The 21,437-nt window shown below is 40.7% G+C and overlaps 1 protein-coding gene across 12 annotated transcripts in view; it reads right to left on the bottom strand.

Annotated features, from left to right (window-relative positions):
- afdna (afadin, adherens junction formation factor a) overlaps positions 1-21,437 on the bottom strand; it is a 128,713-nt gene that overhangs the window by 18,386 nt on the left and 88,890 nt on the right. For all 12 annotated transcript variants that reach the window (XM_050059045.1, XM_050059053.1, XM_050059054.1 and 9 more), the window contains 11 exons: positions 9,535-9,600; positions 9,361-9,434; positions 6,469-6,587; positions 4,364-4,564; positions 3,546-3,637; positions 3,156-3,353; positions 2,572-2,722; positions 1,394-1,802; positions 821-1,074; positions 504-718; positions 220-399 (listed from right to left, as the gene is read on the bottom strand). In XM_050059045.1, coding sequence (XP_049915002.1) covers positions 220-399; positions 504-718; positions 821-1,074; positions 1,394-1,802; positions 2,572-2,722; positions 3,156-3,353; positions 3,546-3,637; positions 4,364-4,564; positions 6,469-6,587; positions 9,361-9,434; positions 9,535-9,600 — 1,959 coding nt within the window. The remainder of the gene's footprint in view (positions 1-219; positions 400-503; positions 719-820; positions 1,075-1,393; positions 1,803-2,571; positions 2,723-3,155; positions 3,354-3,545; positions 3,638-4,363; positions 4,565-6,468; positions 6,588-9,360; positions 9,435-9,534; positions 9,601-21,437) is intronic.

The following is a 21,437-nucleotide window of genomic DNA, read 5'->3' as shown; positions in this document are numbered from 1 at the left end:
GTTGCCTTTTTTCCACATCTACTTCAGCCCTTCCTGTTAACGTTTAATTTACTCTCATCTCTCTCTGACTTACTTGTCTTTTACGTTGTTGCATGTTTGGTCTCTAGGCTTCATCTCTCCTCTCCTTCATTCAACACTTTCTTTTATCTCTCTCCTTCTTCCACCCTGTCTTCCAGTCTCTCTATTTATTTCCCATCCCACCATTACCGCCCGTCTCACCCTGGCTCTCTTCTCGGCCTCCAGCCTCTGCATGATTAGCATAGTGTCCACGTCCTCATCATCCTCCTCCTCCTCGTCCTCGTCGCTATGCTTGGACTCCTGCAGTCGTTTCTGGAACTGCCACTCCAGCATCAGCTTCCTAAGACGGTCACTTTCCTCCGCCGTTCGCTCTGGCTTCGCCTGTAAAATAAAATAGGCTCAGAGCTGGATCTGGTTGCACCAGCTATTTGAGAATTAATCATTAAGACTGTCCTCCCTCTGAATGGAGCTTAGGTCGTGCCTACCTGGAGCTCCTGGATCTCTTTGTCCAGCAGGTCGACGATGTGAAGCTGCTGCTGTTTCTCAGCCTTCTCGCGGGCGTCTCGCTTCCAGGGGTCTGGAGACAGGCTGTCGCTGGACGTCAGTTCCTCCTTACTGATGGTGATGTACTGCAGGTCTCGCCTCTCGATGGTCCGTGGCTGCTGCTGCGGTAACAGCTCCCTGATCACCGTGTCCATGCCTACACCACAATTTATTTATTATTTTCAAATATATTTTTAGTCTGCATGCACAAACAGTCTAAAAGTCTGATTTCTGAGACAAAACAAAGGGACAGTCTTACCAGCAGGGTGGGAGGCACTGGCAGGCGGAGGAACAGCTGACCGCGGCAGGCTGGCCAGCTTCTCTGGTCTGGATGGGGGGGGCTGAGGCTGAGGCTGTGGCGGGAGGTAGGGCTGGGGCGGGGCAATGGAGGGCAGAGGGGCCTGGTGGTGAGGAGGAGGCATGGATCCTCCGTTGTTGTGAGGTTGGACGGGCATGACGGGGTTGGCCCGGATCTGACCCAGCTTCCTCTCCTGCTCTCTCCTCTTCCTCTCCCTAAAAAAGCATTATCATTATTGTTAGTAATTATTATGACAGTCCCGTTTATTTGTATATTCTTTGTATGTATGTGTGTGTGTGTGTGTGTGTGTGTGTGTGTGTGTGTGTGTGTGTGTGTGTGTATGTATGTTTGTTTGTAATGTGCTTGCTGGCTCTAAAATCACATCTCTGTTGTGTCTGTTTAACGTCTTTCTTCCACTTTATGTTTTTTGTAAACATCCTACATTTAAATTAAATGTTTCTTTGTGTGTAACATAAAACATTTTTGATAAATCTAATAAATCATCACTATAAAAATTGACAAAAGAAACCCCACCTTTCTTCCTCCAGCCGAGCTTTCTCCTTCTCATACCAGCGCTGCTGCTCCTCACGTTTCTTGCGGTCTGCAGCCTGCTGGGCTGTTACCGGAGCAACAGCAGCGGGAGGTGGCGGGAGCGGTAGCTCAGGTTGTGGGTCGTAGGGGTCGTAGGCGTCAGGGTAAGGGGCCGGGGGTGGGGGTGGAGGAGGGGGCAGGTCAGAGCGGGATGGCGTCTGGGCTGAATGTGGCGGCGCAGTGTGAGGGGCGTTGGGCGTCTTCCATCGGCCCGGCCCCGTCTTCTGGTTCTGGGTCTTGTTGGAGGAGGAGGAGGAGGCGGAGAAGTTGAGGTGCTCCTGGCTGGATGTGGATGACTCCAACGAGGAGGACACCTGCGGCTGTGGGGCCCAGTGGTCTGGACCAACTACACCTACACACAGAAACACAGTCAGTGGTCAACAACTCTGTTTGTTGTGTGTCATTTGTGACCTCGGCACTCCGTACATAAATCTGTGATTTGGTCACAGCTCTTTTCTTATGTAAACAGTCATAACTTCATTATGTGTAATTAAAGGTATTTTTTTTCAATAGCACATAATTCTGGGAGCAACATTTAAATCCAATATTTCTTCAGTCTGCCCTGTGGATTAAACATATATTCAAGCAAAGAGTAAAAAAACAGCCAGAAAATGCTACAGTATGCGACCAAATCATGGAGTAACATACGGAGTGCTGTGGTCACAAGTGGGGTTAGGGTCCATGACGAAGGAAGACCACAAAATATTTTCCCATTAGAGCTGGAGGGTTGGTGATTTTTTTCTCAGTCGGCTTCACCAGTCTGAGCTCAGGGTTTCAATGTAGCATTTTATTTTAAGTAACCTAACCCACTAGATACTGACAGAGAGGTTAAAACTTTTAATGAGCCGTCAATCTGAAAAAATTAAGTTCAATTGACCACAACTCTGGGACAAAATGAACTGAGCACAAGTGACTGACAGTCTGCAAGAATTCTCATTTTACAGTTTAAGGGGTAAATGTCACAATTTGTTGATTTGTTTTTCTTATGGAAATATTGTAATTACTGTATTTTACACAGTCATAAACAACAAAATCAAATGTGATTACATTTAGAGGAACATTTGGACACTTAAAACCTAGAGCTGATATACTATCAAGTGCTACAGTTCCTTTCCTCTCACCTCCTGGTGGACCTCTCTGGTAGTCCATATCTCTGTGTTGGTAGTCCAGGTCTCGGTGCTGGTATTCCTGCTGGTAGTGCTGCTGCATGCGCTCATCTGGCCTCAGAACTCCTGGTGGAGGATACAACTCCTCCTGCGAGTGGTTAATCCGCTGGGGAAGAGATGAAAACATCGAGTAAGAGATGAGAGAAGGTGGACAGACAATAAGAGGAAAGAAAAGGGAAAATGAGATGCCGAAAGTAGAGCCGGAAAAAAACAAGACAAACGAAAGAAAATGGTAAAGACAAGGATGAGGAGGGAGCACAACGGGAAAAAGACATTAAGGAAAGAGAGGCAGAAGATGATGCAAAAACATCTGTTGTTAGATTTTTCTGTTAAGTACATTTGATTTCTACAAATATGAAGAGGAAAAACAAACAAAATCAACTGACTTACAAAGAAAAGTTGAAAAATACAGTACATGTGTAAAATGCCCTGATGGTCCCTGCATTTCCAAGATAAGTTACTGAATGATTAACTGAAACATTTATGACACTATCTTAGGTGTTCTCTGATAATTAAGTTGTCGTCAGATGTTGCTTTACCTGCATGCTGTTGTTGTGGATGTTGTCAACCACTGGGAGGCGTTCTCTGTCCTCCATGCCCTGCCAATGCTGTGTGGGAACCTGCCCAGGACCAACAACCCGATCCTGACTCTTCGAGGCCGGGATGGTGAAGTACTCCCTGGGGTAGGTCTGGGTGGGGATGGGATAGGCTTCTGGACGGGGAGGGGAGGGCTCGTCCTGATGAAGCGAAACAAAAAGTGTGAAGAGAAAATATTTGGGACACCTTCCCAACACTAAACAGGCAACACAATTGTCAGGAAAAATCATTTCTCATATCTGCTCTAGATAGCGTGTGTCCTCGAGTTTCATCTAGTCTGGTGACACATTCCACATAAAGACGCCATCAGTGTCGGTCCCACAGTTACTTACGTCTGCACACAGGTTGCCGGTGGAGACGGAGGTGATCTTAGTGCCAGGTCCTCCGGGGTACACCGCTTTGCCTGCAGGACTCTGGCCCTGATCTGATGACAGGGACAGGACAGAGTCATTTTAGAATGAAGCAATGAATTAGGTGTGAAAAGGAGTCGCCAAGAAATCCCACATCACCCAAAATGTTAACTGAAAGCGGTTTATGAGGTTGTTTTGTAAGACATTTGCAGACACAGTGTTACGGCACTGTGTTTCCACATCAGGGTGGAGTACTTAAAGAATAACACCAGCACTTTTTTTTTATTTCCTTCACTGCCTGTGCCAAGTCTAAACCCACTGACTTGTTTACTACGGATAATTTCAGTTCTTTTATTTAATCAAAGTCTACTGGAGTCACTTTTGCCAAGATTTTCTGCTTAATTTACTGCCTAAATTAGGTGGAAATGAGGAAGAATTATGGCAGTGTGATAAAATGTAATGTCTTATTTAACTCATGTCACAACGCCATACATGAGTTGGTTTATTATGCAAGCGTTCAAATGCATTAAACAGGTGGAGTTTAGTCAAATCAGAAATAGGGATTTGTTTTTCAAATACTCATTTTATATGTCAAAGTGAAGAATAAAGGTAATCAGGGAAAATACTGAATTTAACTGGTAAAATGTACTGATAATAACAATTGAAGCTTGATTTAAAGCCATTTCTTGCTGTACTATGTGTGGTGAAAAAACATCAGTCTAAAATAAGAGCAGGAGATAGACTTGACAAGTTCATGTAGTTAAAAATAAAATAAAATCCCAGTCAGTAGGGGGGCTTACTGGCTACGTTAGGGCTGGAGCGGTGATCAGCTCGATTCTTCAAGAGTCGATCTTCACTGCTCATCTTCTTTGGTTCGGGGTAAGAATCCCAGCCGGCCTGCGGACTCTCCGGAGAGCCGTTCTGCACCGAGCTGTTGTACAACTCGAAGCCTTCGCTCTTTGGTCGCAGTTTCCCGTTTTTGTCACGGCCTCGATCTGATGCTAGAGACATGATAGAAGAGAGAGAGAGAGAGAGAGAGAGAGAGAGAGAGAGAGAGAGAGAGAGAGAGAGAGAGAATGGGTGTTTTAGTAAAAAGGTGACCCATTGAATCTTTTTCTGCTGATATTTGTCACTGCAGTTTGTTTGGCTATGTTGTCTTGACTTTCTAAATGACACCTCGTTGACGTCAAATAAATTTGCAGTTAGGGTGATTATGTGATATTAAATTGGGACTCCACTTTAATTCTTATTTGCTCACATGATGTATGGAAAACACACATTACATACAACAAAAATACATTTTTTAATGACAGCTTAAATACAGATTTATGCAGAGTTAGTAACTTTGTAAAACTGCTGCTGCAAATTTAGCATAAAAGTGATGTCATCTTTATATAATAAGGTCTGAATGGGGCTTGAATTGTCTCATGTTTTGAAAAGTTAAGCATCAAATGGTTGACTTTCAGATTTCCCTTATATGTGACAAACAACCCATCTTTGTATAAAGGTGGGTAACTTTTTAAAATGGTAATTAACGGTAATTTAAGTTGACTGCACATGCAGGTTTATCTAAAATATTGGCTAGAGTCTTAAGTTTACTGATTTTTTTCCCCTTCTGTGTATCTCGGTTTGCTTCCTGAGTCTGTGAGAATCTACACTTTGACTTCTCCAGTTTCCCAACATTCAGTTTACTACAGGCTGACCAGTGTCCTTCACAGCGTGGTGGTTAAATTTCACTGGCTGCACTGGAAAACACACTGTGGTCGAGTGAATTCGGGAGGAGAAACACCCGTTCAGCGTCATCGTGGACCACAGGCCGGCCCGGCCAGAAGACTTCCTTAATGAATCTCGGGTCACATTCCAGCAGACAAAGACCAACACACAGCCAGACAACCCAGTAAACTCCATGCCTTGTATGTATGCGTGTCTGTATGTGTGTGTGTCTCATCTGGCTGCTGCCACAAACACTCATTATATCGTTCAGTCTGCAAGCTGTTTTTTACAGCGCTACAAAGAAGACAACAAGGACACACTGTCTGAACAAGTCTGCTTCTCTTCCTTCATCCACAACACCACATTACTGCCATTAACTGATGGTGAACGTGACAATAGTCCATTCATTACAACTATTAAACAGCAAATAATCTGCAGCTTTCAGGAAGCCACACTTACGACTGTGTGCTCTTTTTAAATAGCTCTAATTTAAGACTTTTATAATGTTCGTGATTGTTGAAGGAGGTGAAAAATGACAGTCTCTTTCTTTAAAGTGGTCATGCACTTTCATTATTGATTAGTCTGCCAATAATTTTTTGATTAATTGGTTAATTGTTTGGTCTATTAAACATCCCAAAACAGAAGAAATGAACTTCACAAGTATTTTGAGCACAAGTTGACATATTTAACTTAATAAACTTACGGTGCAAACTAAAAATATTCCATTCATAAACACTTAAAAGAGAGAAAACTTACTTGGAAAAATGAGTAAAATAATTGCTTGATTCCATTTCTTGATTATCAATATTGTTACAGAAGAATATTCTGCTGATGGAATATTTGATTGATTAAAGTGTTTAAGCTCTCCAGAAATGTTAGTTAAGCACAATTCACATAAAAGATACAAAGTTCTTCAAAATCACATGGAAAACAGTCAAATTATTAACACAAAAATAATCAACAAAAAAGCAGATTTGATGCAATAATTTTGTTGGTTCTTAAATTAAGTTCATCTAATGTATTTTAAGACTCAAGAAAACCCTTAAAATAAAAAAAACATTTTGTCAGAAGTGAGTGTGAAGTGTAAAATAAACTGTAAAACTCTAAAATGTGCAGACACTAAAGCAAACTCAGCCCTTTCACAGTCCCCTCTAAACATTTTGCAAGTGTATGTGTGTTTCTATGTGCTCACCTCTTGGCATCATGGGGCTGGGCTGGTTGAGGAGAGTAGCCAGTCCATGGTAAATGGCTCCCTGCTTGGCGACCTCCAGAGTCACAACTGAGCCTGTCCTCGTCATTAGCTCTGCTGCCCTGAACACAGAGAGAGAGAGAGAAAAGAGAGAGAAACAGGAAAGGGAGAACATGAATATTAAATCTGCAACACAACTTCAAGGAATGTGACAAACTTTAACTGTTCTCTGTGGTGTAGGCATTAAATTGATAAAATACACATTAATATTTAAATCTTCTGTTAAGCTGCAAGGAGCTTTTTTGAACTCTGTCTTTTAAATAATCAGAAGATAATGTCCTCGGTACACTCTGCTCTGTATCCTTTGACAATACTGCACTGGAGCTGTATCACATTCGGTGGTGGAAGAAGTACTCAGATCTTACACCACAGTGAACAAATACTCTGTTACAAGTAAAAGTCCTAGATTCAAATCTTTGCATTAAGTTCCAAAAATAAAAGAACTCATTATGAAGACTGGCCTAGCTCAGAAAAAACATATTTCATGACTGGATTATAATTATTGATGCATGAACGTGTTCATCACTTTCATGTTGCAGCTTGTAAAGATGGAGCTCATTTAACTATTTAACCTGCTGGGTAGCTTGGGAATTGTAGTGAAACACATTGTATCTACCACTCAAAACAAGCTCATTTTCCAAACACAACTGATGTGACAAAGTAGGGCTGCAACTAACGGATATTTTTCACGCTAACTGAATAACTGCTTTCTATATAAGATGACTAAAAACAGTCAAAAAGCAGTACCTGATCACATAATAAGCTGGAACAAAAAGTGTTTTCCATTGTTGCTTTAAAAGTGACTAAAATGATAACTCAATTATTAAAGTCGATAATTTTCTCTTGATAAACGTACTACTTCAGCTCTATGATATATATGTGGTAGAGGTGCACCAATAACAAACTTACAATATTAAATCTTTGTGGCAAGAACCCTAGTAAATTCCAGTGCTCCGTAGGGCTGTAATGGTTGGCATGCGAGCCAGTTACAAACGCAAATGAAACAGCAGAGGTGGAAGATATGCCTGGCAGTCCCTGTCAGCTACAGCAGCAGCGGAGAGAATTAGTTATAAGATGGGGACAGCATGTCAGTGTTGCTTTACTGTTGTAGGGGATGTGAATGGAAATGCACTGAACATGTTAACGCGCCATCAATGGCATCAACCAGATGTGCCGATCTCCAATTAATGTTTAGGTGCTTTGAAAGTTTAAACACAGCCAAGGTGGAACTAATGTTATTGGAAAAAAACTCTTTCTTATGCACTAGTTTTATTTTTTGTTATTCGATGTTCATTCATTTTCCGCAACCAATTATCCTTTTCGGGGTCGCGGGGAGACTGGAGCCTATCCCAGCTGACATTAGGTGAGAGGTGGGGTACACCCTGGACAGGTCACCAAGGCTGCCAATGGGCAAAGTGTTCCCTCAGTTCTCAGCAGATGCACTAACTATATTTTTGACATTTGCACTACTGTCTATTCAAAATAGATAAAACTAAATATATCCTTATGCATTTGATTTTTCTCTGCTGTATCAAAACACACACTGAACCATGACTCCTGTATACTGTTACACCCTTTGTCTGCTGGCATCCCAACATGTGGAAAAATAAACTGGAGGACCATTATTATGAGCCAGAGGAGGCAGGGATTATATTTGTCATTGCCAGAGAATCACTTCACTCTAATTTAGGTACAATCCTGCTGTGTCACTGTCTCACACACACACACACACACACACACACACACACACACACACACACACACACACACACACACACACACACACACACACACAGAACCCGTGTTCTTTTCTGTAACAGCCACATGTGCACAAGGCTTTAACCAAATCCTATAAATAGTTGAAGGGCAGATCACACAAGGTAATGAGCCATGTGTGTTTGATTGGATGGAACTCGGGGAATGCAACATCGACTGCCTGATGCTGAGCAGAGAACAGGCTCTAAAGCCACATTTGGAAATATCACAGGATTTAACATATACCAGATCTAAAGGCTGCAAATCAAACTTTATCTTAACCTGCTGGGAGTAACCTGTAGAGGAGGAGACGACCACCGGATGATACTATGACAACAGAGGTCAGAAATGTACAGTAAAGTAATCTGATTAACTCTCTCTGTCCTGGAAATGTTCTGATAAAACAAATCCCTCCCTCCTGCTTGCTGCACGCTAAAACAATCAAACAAATGATTTGTAAATCCAGTTTGACATGAAGCTGACACACATTGAACATCAAGCCTGTACACGCTGATGGAGAGAGGAATAACTGGATTAATCTGAGCGGGGCGTTAGCCGCTGAGCTCTTCACGGCTGTTTCCAAAACATACACACCCTTTTTTTTCTGCATGTGTCCCAGACATGTTCGGAACATTTAGTATTTTTTTGGGACAAATGGGATGCAACTGTCTCAATGCAAGAACCTCAAGATGTGTCAACCCTGAGGTCTCCCTCAAGATGTGGTATCTGATGTCACGTCAATATAATTTACTTTACAAATGTTTTCAATTCTCAAAATAGAACTCAGGTTTCGTCATCAGCGTGACCATAAATACGTCAATACTGTGCAGTGGGTGGTTGAGCGTTTAAAGAGGAAAATAACATGTGCACCCACTTCTCCTCCCTGGTGTTTCATAAGGATGCCATGAAGGTTTAATTATAATTTACACACGTCAACTGGGATTTACCCATTTCTAACTGTGCAAATGGAAATCAGCATCAGAAGCCATGTAGGTGGCATTTCATGAGATGATTTCTGAGCACTGAAGCTGACAAACAAAACCTTCAAACTATCAGCACTAGTCAGATGTTGGTCTTTACCTCTCTTGTGACAGGCCCACCAGACTACGCCCGTCCACGCTCAACAACTGGTCACCTGCAGCCAGGCGGCCGTCCTGTATAAACACAAACACACAGATACCACAGAATGAGTCACTGTGTGTGTTTTTCCACATTCTTCTCTGTTATGGCTCCAGTCTCTGTGTGTGCACTCACCACGTCAGCTGCTCCTCCTTTGACAACAGACTTGATGTAGATGCCCAGCTTCTCCTGACCAGCACCCTAGAGACAGAAAGGGACAGAAGGAAAAAGATTCATTAAACAAGGAACCAACGAGAAAACACACATATCACACTATACATATTAATAAAACATAAAAGAAACATATAAAAACTCTAGCTTATTCCACAAAAAGGTGACTGAACAGGTCCGAGCCCAGTGTGAGTGTGTGTTAGTTTGCTGTCTAAAAATGTGGTGACATGAACATTATTTAAAATCTGATCTTTGGGTTTCACCCAAGTCCACCTGAACAAGTTAGTCTGAGATCTGTTTGAGGCCACATGTGCAAATTTGAGAGAAATTAAAGTGAATAAATCATAAAAAAAAGACCACAAGCAGCTTTCTTGTATTGTTAGCAAGACAACATAAATAAGACAAAAACCAAAACAGCCCACTTTGTGACCTACACACTGGTTTTGCTCATGCTTATATGACTTCATCTGCCCGTACTGAAATGTTATACTGTGATGGATACAAACATTGTTTCCTTGCATCATGGGAAACACCTGCACTTTGATAAGGAAAGCATGTGAAAGGTATGTTAAAGGTGCAGTCAAATTCAATTAATATATCCTCACTATCTGCAAGCTGTCCGTTCGGAGTGCAGGCTGAAGGAAAATACGATCACAGACCTGCTCCTTAAAAGGGAAACAAAGCAGCTGGGACAGAGCTACACAACACTATGCTGGCTACTCCTCACCCACAAGGAACAGAGCTACTCCATGACAGCACTGAACCATAAATAACATCAGAGCTTCTGAAGGAGCAATGACATCAGGGGTGTATTTGTTTGGGTATTGAGTTCAACTATCAACAATCTTTCTCCAGAATCTCTGACTCCATCTTTAAATTTGTAAGCAGACTTTCAAGCCTTCAAATCGGGACCCAAACCAAGGAAGATGACATAAGACCAGCCACAGTTTCTCCATAAGGCCAGAGAAGCAGATCAGTCAAATCTCTTGATTATTGCTAAAATCAGGTTGGAGAAAAGAGTTCATACAGTCATACCAATAAACAACAGATAGTTATGAGATACTAAGTGTGGAAAAATACTCTTATAGTCATGAGACACTAGGAATAAAACCCTTTAGGGGGAACACCACCTAAACTAAGAATTCCAGTATGTTATTTCCATGGCCCAGGGAAGTTAAGTCAATATTTGTGAACATGAGCTACTCTCTCTCAAAGCCAGAATCCGGAGAAGTGAGTCTCAAACTTGTGATGTCATTGGGTATTAAGTCTGGAGCTGCTCCATAGACAATTAATGGGAGCCTGATTTTGTGAACCCACCTTATGTTTTCTTCATTTATACCAAGATAAGCTTTATTCTACTGTTGTGTTCTCAGAAAATGTGTCCATATAATCGGGTGCTCTCAGTGTCATCTAGAACAGTGGTTCTCAACTGGTGGGTTGTGGTCCAAAAGTTGGTTGCGGGTCTATTCTGAACTGTTTGCAAACGACTTGCGAATAGAGATGCACCGATCCAGCTTTTTTAGTTGCGATACCGATCCCAATGCTTGGGCTTTGAGTATCAGCCGATACCTGATACCGATCCGATACCATGGTTGACCTAAAAAGCTATATACCTTTACATGTAGAACAGAAAAGACTAGAGGCATCAGGCATTGATGACTATACAGTTCTTTCTAAGATAAAATGAAACAAGATGAAACAGATTAATTCAATGATGAACTATTTATTTTTAACAAAAATAAACAATTATGCAACAGCAGTTGAAATAGTGTGAAATACCTCCACACAGCAGATTCTCTCCTTCGCTCCATGACGTATGACGTAGCTCGAGTTGCAATAGATTTAAAGGGAAATTATCGCCTCAGGTATAGGTTGCATTTTCCGACACTTGATCCATCAATTTTGATGATATCGGGGCCGATATTCGATCCAGATATCAGATCGGTGCATCCCTACTCGCAAATGTGTCAACTTTGCAAAAAACACACTTTATATTGAGTGAATTTCTGGCACAGAGCTTTTAATTTGAAGTACCGTTTCCTGCTGTACAGTGAGTGACTAATGGACAGCTACTTGACAGAGACAGTAAACAAGCTCAACGACATGGTCAAACACAAGCTTGACACTGAGTATATTAAACTGTGTGGACCTTAAACCAATGACTTAAGAGAAATCTGGACCCCACATCTTTCGCCATTCATTGTCTGTGGAGCAGCTCCAGACTTCATACCCTATAACATCACAAATTTGAGTTTTAGCACTCTAGCTTTTGGATTTGGAAGAGAGTTGTTCATGATTACTACTATTTTTGGACTGGAATAACTGAATAACATGATTTTTGAAAATGGGTGTAGTTGTTTTAGAAAAAGAATACAAAAACTTGAGTGGCAGAAATGGGCTTCCACACCTTCTTCATCAAGCTGTTGAGCAAAGCACTGACATACTCTGCTAAAACAGGAAAAGCTACAGTAGTACTGGACATTAAAAAAACTTGTTTGGATCAAACTACAATATATTAATCCACGCCCAAACCATAAGATGCGGTGCAGTAGGAACAAAAAATTTGCATCATGTAGTGTGCCAACGTGGAAGACAGTCATTTCATTTATAGGGACATCCGAAGGCTTTCTATCCAACTCTTTCTAATTTGAAAATGTTTACAACATGCTCCATAATGTCTGGACCACACGGATACAGAGCTCAGAAACATCTGATCCCACAGTCTGTCTCTCCAGCAAGGCACAAATTTAAAACACCATTTCTGACACAAAGTGACTATCTTAGGACATAAATGGTTGATACAGAAACACCAGTAACACACCGACTGAATAATGTGGACCAGAACACCACCAGGAATTTAAAGACACGCACACATTTTATACACAGCTATTCAAGACTGTTGACACTGAACAGACCAGGGTCTGATTGGAAAAACTATTGCTTCCTGAGCACTGAGTCTCTTTTATCTGAGGTAACAAGTTCAGCAACATGTCAAATTGAAACATTTCAACACTTTTATAGAGCTCCAGCAGCAGCCCAACAGTCACAACTGCTTTCATCTTCTTTTTCCCCTCTTATATTCCAGTTTTCTTTGCTGTGTTATACTAATATTTGCTGTTGGAACAATCAAATCTCCCCTCAGGAGTCTGTTTATTTTATGTCATAATATTTTCTTTCAACAAAAGCTTCTCTTTAGCAAGAAGCAACAGAGCAACAAAGAACAGAGACACAGATAAAAAGGGGAGCAGCAGCAGCAGCACACATAAGCCCGAGCGTCTGTAAGTGTGTGTGGTTTTCTTGTGAAGTGGGGAGGTGGTTTACAGTGCAGAAAACTTCTGGCACGTTATCAGACGTATCACACGCTTTCTTTGCCATCTTGACATGTTTATCCTCAGAGTTTGTGCAATGGCAGAAACAGAAACCAAAATATTTCAGAAGTCTGTCTTCATGAAGAGGCTCCGCTGTGCTAAACATGAAATTGAAATGTTTTTACTTCCAACACTTCAAGAGTTTAAACATGATTTGGTTTATCTTAAGTTAAGATTCATTTATAAATTCTCTTTCTTTGATGTGCAGATGGCAACAAAGAGCAAAGAAAAAGTAACAACAGAAAGACATCTCTTCATTACTTTGAGACTTACTTCTACTTTTGAAGCAAGGTTTTAGGTGGTATAAAGTCTAATCAGAAAACACCACAGAATCAGGTTTAGACGGCACACACCCACACACACTCACCCACACACTCTACCTAGACATTAAGAATCACAGCATGCCTATAAACGTACTCATAAAACTGTGGAGGGGATTAAAAAGACTCCTAATTGTTGCCATTTGTCAGACCTGGCAACGTGGCACTGTGTGTGTGTGTGTGTGTGTGTGTGTGTGTGTGTGTGTGTGTGAAGCCACATCTTGTAAAGCAGAGGCAGAGGTTACACTCAGGTTAATAGCTCTTACTGTTTGCAGGTCACTTGTAATAACTGTTTCATCAGCTGTAGTGCAGAAGATGAGACGCTGGTACAAACTATAGGGTTTATGTAGTACTCACTAAATTGAATTAAAGACTTTAAAGACCTTTTGAAATAAAGAATGAAATTTATTACATTTTTCCCCACTGTAATACTTGTAAAACAAGGACAGAAAACAAGTAGGGACAATAAGGCCTACACTTATTTATTAAGTACATGAATTTATTACCAACTATATCACATTTTTGTCTGTACTTCCAGCTGTATATAACAATAATTTTTAGTGATATAACTAGTAAGTAATGAGATCTGCACAGGATTAACTAATTAAAAAATAATTCATTAATATAAGTTAATGTTTTTGCTCAACAGGACACCTGCCTATTGTAATCTGATGAGCCTCCCAGCAACTGTGGCTGGCATTAATAATGATAATATTACTACTTATTAATTAATTGTAATTCATGGCGGCCCGGCTTTTGGACCACCTGGAGAATTTCCATCACTGATGCAGCTTGGCGTGGCACGATGCGTCTACACTACTAACAGAAAGGTAACATGGAAGAAGTTTCAGTCGGTTGCAATCTGCAACCTCACCACTAGATGTCACTAAATTCTACACACAATAGACCTTTAAAAATATAGATATTTTGAATGGTAAAAAAAAAGGGTTTAAAATAAGTTTTTGTCTTGAAATTGAAATAGCAGTTGATAAAATAACCTCATGTCCATTGAGCTGCTGTTCTAAACTGTTACATCAAAGCAGATGATAAATAAAGAATAAAAATTTCAACATGAACACTCGTGATATGATCAAAGGCTCCCACACAGCTGCTAAATAGACCTTTGGGTGAGAGTTACTCAAGATAAAAATCTGATTTAAGAGAAAATTGGCTGTTAAAAATACCAGTTCAACCATTTCTTGTTTAGAGATACTTTTATTACTCCATCTATGATTTGGCTAATTTGGTTTTTCTAAATACTTTTCAGTTATTATGTACACAGCAGAGTTTTGGCTCTTTGCATGAGAACTCTGTTTGCTTTCCTGCAGCAGGAAACAACTTTTGAATTTGCGGGGACATAAAAATCTGGGTTCAAAATGATCAGTTTGTTCTAAAATAACAATGAGCTTTGTTTTGCCTTCATCTAAATAAAACAAATACATTCCTGAGCTTTCACATTCCGGCACATATTTCTTCCAAATGTGTTTTGACTGTGGTGAAAGCTGGAGTTTAGAAGGGGTAATTTTTTAAATTACTTGCATTTTTATTGGTATTGCTTCAATGTTATTCAGCTGATCAAAATAGTTTTCCATCGTGTTATTCTCCAAATCCATTTTCCATTTATTAACGATGTGAACTGAGTGAACAGAGATACATTCTGCATTTGTTACGTTCCCCATCATCGACAGAACTGTGTCCCAGTTTCACCAGTATAAAAGCAGCAGAGACAGGCTTCAAACTATTTGACCCAAAATGCTTCAGCTTTCTGTGTTTTTGTGTGCGTGTACATGTAATAATGAGGCTGGATTCATGCCGGCACAAATTTCCTGCGTGTGACATTAAGATGAGAGACGAACAGTGAATCATTCTGACTGTTTTATGTCTGTTGTACATTACAGAAGACATTAAAGAGCCTCTTGTTTCAGATGGAGCCGCAGCTTCATGCACTTATCCAGAATGGGGGATTGGGGCGCCAAATCAGGCTCCAGAGACACTTGTGGGAATTCCCTAAAGCCCCTGAGGAGGTTCAGAGGGGCGTTTTAGCAAGTTAAAGGGGTCCCAGAGAGGGTTCAGAGGGGCCACCGCTTCTAGCAGTAATTATTCTGTGCATGGGCTTGACACAGAAGTTAAAAAATTGGTACTACAAATGTACTTTGGAGCACGTCTGCTGCATCAGTTTGATTTTACCTGAGTTTGTAAAGCTCATGTAACACAGTGGAAGTTAAACAAACAGAGAAAGTAGCAAAGTTACAGTAGACCAAAACTTTATAAAAGGTTTTTTTAATATAACCTGAGATAAAATTTTCAAACAGACCAATTTAAAACTGTTGTCTTGACTATATGAAAGGATTCTATGTCCGTATGAGGCAGGTACCTTTAGGTATTTGTAAAAAAAAATAAGCTGGTTTTGTGTTGGTTTTTGCAATTAGAGATACTGTTGAAGCATGAATGAGGTACATGTCCTCCACACTGCTTCAGCAACTTTTGGCGTAATGAAGCTACACAGCTCTTTACTGCCTCCAGGTGTGATGCCACAATGCTCATCTTTTGGACACCGAACACATTATCTGAACTATGAACTTGTACACATCCTCTAGTCAATATTTTTGTACATTTCTGCATAAATCTAATTTTAAAAGGGATATATAGTACATATTTATAGTGGGGGTTTTTTCCTCCACATTTTATTGTAATTTTACTATTTATGTTTATGGTTTTTGACTTTTGCAGTACTTGCTTGTATTTTTATTTCCTGGGTAAAATAAATTCCTTATATATGAAAACCTACTTGGCAATTAATTTTATTCTGATCTAGTTCCAGACATTATCTGTAGACATGGTATGTCAAGAGAGGGGATGCTATCAGCAACACTACTAGCCAATCATTGTTGTGGTCAGGGGCATTGATATTGTTATGTTAAAGCTCAAATGGCCGGTTTATTTTGTGAATGTCACAAAAGTGGGGGAAAAAATCTGATATAAGTGTAGTTTGTTTTCTACATTTCTTTTTCTCTGTCACCCTGATTAGCAGCTAAAGGGCTCAAATACACAAAATGTATCATAACTGTGACAGCAAAATGTACATCTCTACATGTGTTGTTAAATATACAGACTTTCTGCAATGCCAAGTCAGAGAAGAAATGTAAAGGCAAACTGCAAAGACATGTTGAAACATGTGCACATATAGACACACAGCAGGTTTGCTGCGTTAATGAAGCTAGCTGGATGTTGGGGTGCCGGTCAGAGTGAAACCAGATGTGTTGCTAGTCGACTGATCATCAACTGATTGATATAAAAACACACCTTTCTTTGCAAATCAATCTCACTCAGACATCACATTACAAAGCATCTACTGAAAGAGACAAAATGTTTCCTGTGAGTGTGCGTGGCTCTGTTTATGGATGTACTTTATAAGAATAGCTGGAATACCTGAGGGAGAGCTTTACTGTGTTTTAATGGACAGTGCTGGTTCCTTTAAAGTGCCCTGACAACAAATCAAAGCTGCCAAGTCTGTATTAGGGAAAGGAATGAACTGAAGGAGTCAGCTTTTTTAAACAAGCTCCACACCGAATTTGAAATGGAAACTCCATAACTTTTAATAACAAATTCAGAACAACCTCTCCCATGTCAGGATATGACATACTGTCTGATCAAATCTTGCTCACATCCTGAAGTGGTTGCACTTAAATTATACTTGGATATAAGTTTGAAGTGGACAGCAATGTGGAGACAATTCTATCAATTTCCTGAGGTAAGCCTGGCTGGCTGCACACTCGAAATCCCCCTCTGAGAACAAGACAGTGAAGGAACTAGTGGCTGCATGAAGTGTTTTCAACAAAGCTCACAACCACAGCTACAGAAAAAGCCAAGTGATACAAAAAGAAAGCTCTCTTTTGCCACAGTAGAAAAAATGTATTGTGAAAAACAAGCATCTGGCCTGTGTGTGAACCACTTATTATGGATGTTTTGAAAGGTGCTACATAAATAAAGTTATTATCATTGCTGTTATCAATTAGCCTGGAAATCCAGACTCAAATCTAGAAAGATTTTGAGTCTGGCCCTCACCGATACACCCTTCCTACCCAAGGGGCGGCACTAACTGAGCACGCAATTGGATAGCACAATAGCCAATCAGAGCAAAAAACAAGGTGACGTATTCATTGCAGTAAGCCCCATTTGTTTGCCCAACAGTGGGGCTAACTGATATATTATGCTTTTGCCATATCCCGTCAGCAAAACGGCAAAAAACATCCTTGCTGGAAGGCTTCTGGGGCAGTCTTCTGTTCCTCTCTCAAGGAAAAAGATAAGTGTAGCTGGCTTCGCGTTTCTTCCAAAGCTAAATTGAATGGACGCGGTCCTTCAGCAGCTGCCATCTTGGCTGTTTACTTTTCGACTCCTACGGTGCAGCGCTGTCCTCATCATGTTACACCCGCCCAGAGCCCGCCTCTGTCAGACAGACTGATCTGATTGGTCCGATTTGCGATTCAACGGGCTCTGCTCGTCGGGGCCAGATTCCTGTGCAGTGCAAATTTGAATTTGCTGGGGGCGGGGCATCTGGATTTCCAGGTTAGTTATCAATGATAATATTCCTTTTTTGTGGATGTTTTTCAGCTCAGGAACATTCCAACTAATTGAAAATCAACCCAGTGTCCCTGATATGACCTTTTAATGCCAGTTAAAATAAGAAAATAAGGGTCCTTACAATAGAATATGATTTCAGATGTATGCTAATGTCTCATTTAAGAGAAAGTAAATGTCAGACAAATGTATTTGTGCGACCACCTGCACATATGTGACGTTGCTTTCTGTGATGTGTAGGGCTGCAACTAATGATATATCATTGTTGATTAATCTGTCCCTTATTCTCTTGACTAATCGATCAGTGTAATGGTGAATCACGTTTCCTTGAGCCCAATGGACATCTTCAAAAGTCTTGTTTTGTCCAATCAACAGTCCGAAACCCAAAGATATTCAGGTTGCAATGATATAAAACAGAAAAATTGAAAACACCAGCAGGATCAAGCCAATTTTTGCTCTATTAATAAAGCAAATGATTAACCAATAGCATAAAATTACTGCCAATGAGTTCCCTGTTGGCTAACTACCTGTTCCAGCTATCATAAACTATCACCAACTATCTGAATGAGCTCTGATCAAGTGAGAAACACCGCAGTCTCTCTCCAAAGACGCAGCCCATGTAAATACATGAACCTGAATTCTAAAAATGTAAATTATACATCTGGTCTTTGAGTGTTTGTCTGGACAGCGGAGTCAGAGTGACATGACAGTTTTCTCCTGAGCCCTTCTGTGGCTGACACACGCTGAGAAACTGACCTCTACAGCCGATCCACAAGGTTGAGAAACTACTGCTGTAGCAGGCTGCCCACACACACCAAGATTACAACGTTAATACATGTCAACCTGCTCTCTGGAGCCTTTCTGAGGTTATTAAACACTTATCCAAAAAGGCGCCATTTAAACCAGAGGTGTTCAAAGGCCCTGCTTACCTACACAGGTATTTTCTGTCATTTTAGGGGATTTAATATCTTCTCAGGACTCTTTGGGCATGTTCAGTCTGTGGTTGACTGACATCTCCTTGATTCTTCTATTTTAATTGTTGCATCTGTACGGACAGATCCTTTGAGATTCTTTAGTAAATGCAATTTCATGACTTGAGCAAATTTGCAGTTTATAACCGCACCCAACTTAAACCTGAGAAGATGTCTGATCTGCCAAAATAACTGGCAACATCTGTGGGGGTGGGCAGAGGCTTTGATGCCGTCTTTTTCTGACAGCACCAAAACTAAAGCTGAGATGAAGATACATGGCTCACTTGAAAAAAAAAGTTGACAATGAAAGGCGCGGGATATATGGGAGATATTACATATAATCGATAAAAGTGCAACTGTAGTTATATATTGACCAGTTCGACTTATTAATTTGTTAATTTAGTGTAATTTAAGCCATTTTCTCTGCCACAGTCACATGACATTGCTGCTTTGTAAAGTGCACTTTTTGGTTGCTTTATGTAGACCAGTTCTAAAACTGGTCTACATAAAAACAGTTCACACAAACAGTTAAAGACAGTCCTGCTTGCAAATGTGTGCATGCTGCAGTCCACACTCCATGCCACTGAGTATGCATGGAAATAGAAAGAGGTACCCATAATCTAGGGAAAAACAGACTTCCCACAGGTCAAAAATAAATCTGAGGAGGCTTCCTCCTCCTGTCAAGACACTTCCATCACAACAATCCTACAAATCTTTGAATCAAACTTGTAGAGAACCATAGCAGTTTAGACACAGGAGATAATAGGTTAAAATAAAGATAAATCCAATGTTATGCCAATGCCTTTTCAGTTTCACCACTAGCAGCTGTTTGGGATGACGTTCACACAGTGGAGTTTCCTTTAGAAAACACCTGCACTGCCATCTTGTTCACATTTACAATAAGCAGAAGTTGATGTATTATACTGTACATGTGCTGTTTGCTGGAACATATCTGGGTATTCAAAAAACTGTCATCAAACTGTCATCAACCTAAGCTATTGTTACAATGGGTCAAAACATAGTTGTATATCCTTTTTTCCCTTATTGCAATGTCAACTTGCGTAATAAAAACTGCAAAATTGCAATTTGAACATAGTAACATTGCATTAAATTGCATTCTGTAGGTACTGTTCTATCTAAAATGTGCCATGCTGCTTACTCTCTCACCAATCAGTCAGTTATGTCAGGTCCAACAATGAGGAATGGTTGATGGCCGGGGACAGGAAACACAGTCAGTTGCCTCATCGTGCCAGTGCTTGAGAAAGTGAATGAGCAAGTAATGTTGTAACTTCTGCTCTACTCTCAAAGACTTCGCTTTGCTCTGCCCGTGTCTGTTTACGCTAAAATAGAGTGCAGTGTGTAAAAAAAGACACTTACCCCTTTTCCACCCAAATTAGCGGCATCCACAGGTTTTTTAAACAAGGGAAAACCCGCTAAAAATAGGTGATAGATTGCCAGAACAGAGCCAGTAGACAAGCATGTCTGTGTGTGTGAGAGGTTTTTTTGGGAGTCACCTACGACGTCACAGACAAGCCAGAGAACAGGTCAGTAAACAGTAGCAGCATGGAGCACTGTGGAAACTTTACGGTGGTTACGTCCTTTTTATATAGCGCTTACTTATTCCTTTTCTCGGACGGACAGTATTTTGTGGTGGTCCATTAATGCATCTCACCAGTAAATGAGCTAAAATTAGCGTATTTACTTGAGTGTTGTGTTTCCATCAATGCCAGTCAGAGCTGGAGCCCATTAATACCTGTGAGCACTGCAGAGTTATTCGACTCCGATGTGAATGCTGATTGTAACCTTGGCCATTACATTAAAAAGCCAGATGTTAGCATGTGATGGTGGGGTTTTGTGCAGTGGGAAAGGGGCTGATTTCGGCAGTCAATATAAACGACATACAACATAAAATGCAGGAGAACATTCATTGCGTCTTGGATAAAAACACACGAATGAATTGAAAACGATGGCTCATGTTGTAAAAGTAGCGTAGCTCCTTTGGGTTTTAGCTCAGCATGTAACGAGTGTGTGGTTGAGAGGGAGTGACGGTGGATGCGCTCAGAGCTGACAGCTGTTGGCAACTGGAGCAAAGAAATAAGCAGTAGAGTTGTCCAGTGGTAGTACAACTCAAGTAATAAATCAGAAAGGCCGATACTACAGATGTATTAGTATTGGTGTATATGTCGGCCAGCAACAAGAAGAGGTCAATTCTTTGGAAGAAGTGGAAGCAAAACTAAGGGATCCTTATCAAGATCACTTTGGTTAATTTATCTTTTACCTCCAACCATTGATATTAGTATCACCTTTGCGTGGGGGAAACACTGGGAACAGTTGAGGGAACTTCATGATTAAAACGCTGTTTCATCATGTCCTCTGATAACCTCGGAAGCCATTCAGATTGACCACCAAAGATCGGCTCGAAAATAGAGGCAAACAACAACATGGAAGTTGCTGTGTAAAGATAGGAAATGCCTCAGCTAGTGAGCGACGTGCAGGACTTATTCCCTGCAAGTATGTCCCAGTTTTTCCATACAATCCTGCCAAATTGTGATTCTTCCACTAGATAAAAGGTGGCGTTTAAAATGAGCGCCAAGACATACAAACATTCTCTTTCACACACCTTGTAAACA

The sequence above is a fragment of the Epinephelus moara genome, chromosome 12 (genome assembly GCF_006386435.1).
Source record: "Epinephelus moara isolate mb chromosome 12, YSFRI_EMoa_1.0, whole genome shotgun sequence".
In the NCBI taxonomy this organism is placed as follows: domain Eukaryota; kingdom Metazoa; phylum Chordata; class Actinopteri; order Perciformes; family Serranidae; genus Epinephelus; species Epinephelus moara.
Note: the sequence above shows the minus strand (reverse complement) of the source record. Positions and strands in the feature narration are given on the sequence as shown.